At 35.3% G+C, this 5000-nt stretch overlaps 1 protein-coding gene across 1 annotated transcript in view; it reads right to left on the reverse strand.

Moving 5' to 3' along the window:
- Window positions 1-1025: 1025 nt before the first annotated feature.
- Window positions 1026-5000, reverse strand: part of LOC307142544 (uncharacterized protein) — a gene marked incomplete at both ends in the record, with an annotated part of 6201 nt that continues 2226 nt past the window's right edge. The window contains 3 exons of the mRNA XM_079843513.1: window positions 1026-1084; window positions 3470-3973; window positions 4667-5000. The exon at window positions 4667-5000 is cut by the window's right edge and continues 211 nt beyond it. Of these exons, the coding sequence (XP_079699639.1) occupies window positions 1026-1084; window positions 3470-3973; window positions 4667-5000 (897 nt within the window). The remainder of the gene's footprint in view (window positions 1085-3469; window positions 3974-4666) is intronic.

Raw genomic sequence — 5000 nt, forward strand, 5'->3', positions numbered from 1 at the left:
TCAAAATTAAATGTATATTTTTATTTTATAATTTTAGTTTTAGAAATGTGTTGTTTTTATCATTTTTATTCATTTTTTGTCTATAGTTTTTATTCATTTTTATTTCATTTTTTTGTACATCAATTAAAATAAAAGAAAATGTGAAATAAAATATAAAAGTAACAGGAATGTTTTTATGATTTTACACTGTAAAAAATAATTTTCATGATCTGTTATCACAACTTATCATTTGTCAAATTATCTTAGATAATGAATGTGTCAGATAACAATATTTAGAGTTTGTGTTTATTAAACCAATCTCCTTTGTTTGATGAGCTCAAATCTTTAAGGCAGCAGATAACTTACTTTAAGTTAAACCAACACTATATGTCCAGTGGGATGACCCTGATAGGGGTCAGTGAATTTCGATTCTCGACTGGATTAACCCTCACCCAGGGACAGATTCATGTTTTCAGAGAGCGAGAGATGTGACAAACGCAGATATATCTGCACAGGCTTTGCTTTTGTTAACTGATCGCAGTGCATTAGCATATAGATGAGCTCAGAGATAATAGGCATGAAGCTAAAGACACAAAACGCCAATTCTGATTTGATTTACTTCACTGGCGTCAGTTCACTTAAAGGAAGGAGGACGTCCTGCAGTCCAACAATATCAAGTGTAGAACGACCTAGAAATGGAGGTTTTATGTCTTTTCTGAATCCAAATGTGTTTTCCAGGTTTAAACATTTGACACGTTCTCAGTTTTGTGCTGAAATTATTGAAAGAGGTTTTTAGCAGGATGAGAAATGCGGATTGATGTCCATCTGTTGACTTTGTGAATGTAATGTCTCTCTCTTCAGATGGTCCAGACGGGCTCTCGATGGTCCGGTTGGGTCGGCGTATCTCTGGACTCTGGGCGGGACTCATTCTGTCCTGCTCAACCAATGGCACAGCAGCGCTGAAGCCAACGCTCAGACCCTGCGCTCCCTCATGGACAGTGAGTCAGAAACACATCCACTCGCATCGCATTAAAGGAAACATGTGATCAGTCCAGACGTGCCCTGAGATCGAGTCCACGACCTTCAGGAATGTCCTTCACTAACACTGGAAATTACTTTTCACAAACAATTGCAAAAAATGTCAAGTAACACATTGAACTAAACACTTATTTAGAGGGATAGTTCACCCAAAAAATTTAATTTGCTTATGATTTACTCTCCATCAAGGTGATGGATTATGGATAGATGCACTTTTATGATGGATAGATGCACTTTTATGATGATAGATGCACTTTTATGATGGATGGATGCACTTTTATGATGGATAGATGCACTTTTATGATGGATAGATGCACTTTTATGATGATAGATGCACTTTTATGATGGATGGATGCACTTTTATGATGATAGATGCACTTTTATGATGGATGGATGCACTTTTATGATGGATAGATGCACTTTTATGATGATAGATGCACTTTTATGATGGATGGATGCACTTTTATGATGGACAGATGCACTTTTATGATGGATGGATGCACTTTTATGATGGAGAGATGCACTTTTATGATGGATAGATGCACTTTTATGATGGATGGATGCACTTTTATGATGGATAGATGCACTTTTATGATGGAGAGATGCACTTTTATGATGGATGGATGCACTTTTATGATGGATGGATGCACTTTTATGATGGATAGATGCACTTTTATGATGGATAGATGCACTTTTATGATGATAGATGCACTTTTATGATGGATGGATGCACTTTTATGATGGATAGATGCACTTTTATGATGGATAGATGCACTTTTATGATGATAGATGCACTTTTATGATGGATGGATGCACTTTTATGATGATAGATGCACTTTTATGATGGATGGATGCACTTTTATGATGGATAGATGCACTTTTATGATGATAGATGCACTTTTATGATGGATGGATGCACTTTTATGATGGACAGATGCACTTTTATGATGGATGGATGCACTTTTATGATGGAGAGATGCACTTTTATGATGGATAGATGCACTTTTATGATGGATGGATGCACTTTTATGATGGATAGATGCACTTTTATGATGGAGAGATGCACTTTTATGATGGATGGATGCACTTTTATGATGGATGGATGCACTTTTATGATGGATGGATGCACTTTTATGATGGATAGATGCACTTTTATGATGGATAGATGCACTTTTATGATGGAGAGATGCACTTTTATGATGGATGGATGCACTTTTATGATGGATGGATGCGCTTTTATGATGGACAGATGCACTTTTATGATGAATAGATGCACTTTTATGATGGATAGATGCACTTTTATGATGGATGGATGCACTTTTATGATGGAGAGATGCACTTTTATGATGGATGGATGCACTTTTATGATGGAGAGATGCACTTTTATGATGGATGGATGCACTTTTATGATGGAGAGATGCACTTTTATGATGGATAGATGCACTTTTATGATGGATGGATGCACTTTTATGATGGACAGATGCACTTTTATGATGGATGGATGCACTTTTATGATGGAGAGATGCACTTTTATGATGGAGAGATGCACTTTTATGATGGATGGATGCACTTTTATGATGGAGAGATGCACTTTTATGATGGATAGATGCACTTTTATGATGGATGGATGCACTTTTATGATGGACAGATGCACTTTTATGATGGATAGATGCACTTTAATGATGGATGGATGCACTTTTATGATGGAGAGATGCACTTTTATGATGGATAGATGCACTTTTATGATGGATGGATGCACTTTTATGATGGAGAGATGCACTTTTATGATGGATAGATGCACTTTAATGATGGATAGATGCACTTTTATGATGGATGGATGCACTTTTATGATGGATAGATGCACTTTTACGATGGAGAGATGCACTTTTATGATGGATAGATGCACTTTTATGATGGATAGATGCACTTTTATGATGGATAGATGCACTTTTATGATGGATAGATGCACTTTTACGATGGAGAGATGCACTTTTATGATGGATAGATGCACTTTTATGATGGATAGATGCACTTTTATGATGGATGGATGCACTTTTATGATGGATAGATGCACTTTTACGATGGAGAGATGCACTTTTATGATGGATGGATGCTCTTTTATGATGAATAGATGCATTTTTATGATGGATGGATGCACTTTTATGATGGATAGATGCACTTTTATGATGGATGGATGCACTTTTATGATGAATGGATGCACTTTTATGATGGATAGATGCACCTTTATGATGGATGGATGCACTTTTATGATGGATAGATGCACTTTTATGATGGATGGATGCACTTTTATGATGGATAGAGGCACTTTTATGATGGATAGATGCACTTTTATGATGAATGGATGCACTTTTATGATGGATAGATGCACTTTTATGATGAATGGATGCATTTTTATGATGGATAGATGCACCTTTATGATGAATGGATGCACTTTTATGATGGATAGATGCACTTTTATGATGAATGGATGCACTTTTATGATGGATAGATGCACTTTTATGATGAATGGATGCATTTTTATGATGGATAGATGCACCTTTATGATGGATGGATGCACTTTTATGATGAATGGATGCACTTTTATGATGGATAGATGCACCTTTATGATGGATGGATGCACTTTTATGATGGATAGATGCACTTTTATGATGGATGGATGCACTTTTATGATGGATAGATGCACCTTTATGATGGATGGATGCACTTTTATGATGGATAGATGCACTTTTATGATGAATGGATGCACTTTTATGATGGATAGAGGCACTTTTATGATGGATAGATGCACCTTTATGATGGATGGATGCACTTTTATGATGGATAGATGCACTTTTATGATGGATAGATGCACTTTTATGATGGATAGATGCACCTTTATGATGGATGGATGCACTTTTATGATGGATAGATGCACTTTTATGATGGATAGATGCACCTTTATGATGGATGGATGCACTTTTATGATGGATAGATGCACTTTTATGATGGATGGATGCACTTTTATGATGGATAGATGCACCTTTATGATGGATGGATGCACTTTTATGATGGATAGATGCACTTTTATGATGGATGGATGCACTTTTATGATGGATGGATGCACTTTTATGAAGGATGGATGAACTTTTATGATGAATAGATGCACTTTTATGATGAATAGATGCACTTTTATGATGAATAGATGCACTTTTATGATGAATAGATGCACTTTTATGATGGATGGATGTACTTTTATGAAGGATGGATGCACTTTTATGATGAATAGATGCACTTTTATGATGAATAGATGCACTTTTATGATGGATGGATGAACTTTTATGATGAATAGATGCACTTTTATGATGAATAGATGCACTTTTATGATGAATAGATGCACTTTTATGATGAATAGATGCACTTTTATGATGAATAGATGCACTTTTATGATGAATAGATGCACTTTTATGATGAATAGATGCACTTTTATGATGAATAGATGCACTTTTATGATGAATAGATGCACTTTTATGATGAATAGATGCACTTTTATGATGGATGGATGCACTTTTATGAAGGATGGATGAACTTTTATGATGAATAGATGCACTTTTATGATGAATAGATGCACTTTTATGATGAATAGATGCACTTTTATGATGGATGGATGTACTTTTATGAAGGATGGATGCACTTTTATGATGGATAGATGCACTTTTATGATGAATAGATGCACTTTTATGATGGATGGATGCACTTTTATGATGGATAGATGCACTTTTATGATGGATGGATGCACTTTTATGATGAATAGATGCACTTTTATGATGGATAGATGCACTTTTATGATGAATAGATGCACTTTTATGATGGATGGATGCACTTTTATGATGGATAGATGCACTTTTATGATGGATAGATGCACTTTTATGATGGATGGATGCACTTTTATGATGGATAGATGCACTTTTATGATGGATAGATGC

Source organism: Gobio gobio, assembly GCF_949357685.1.
Source record: "Gobio gobio genome assembly, chromosome: 18".
NCBI classification, from domain to species: domain Eukaryota; kingdom Metazoa; phylum Chordata; class Actinopteri; order Cypriniformes; family Gobionidae; genus Gobio; species Gobio gobio.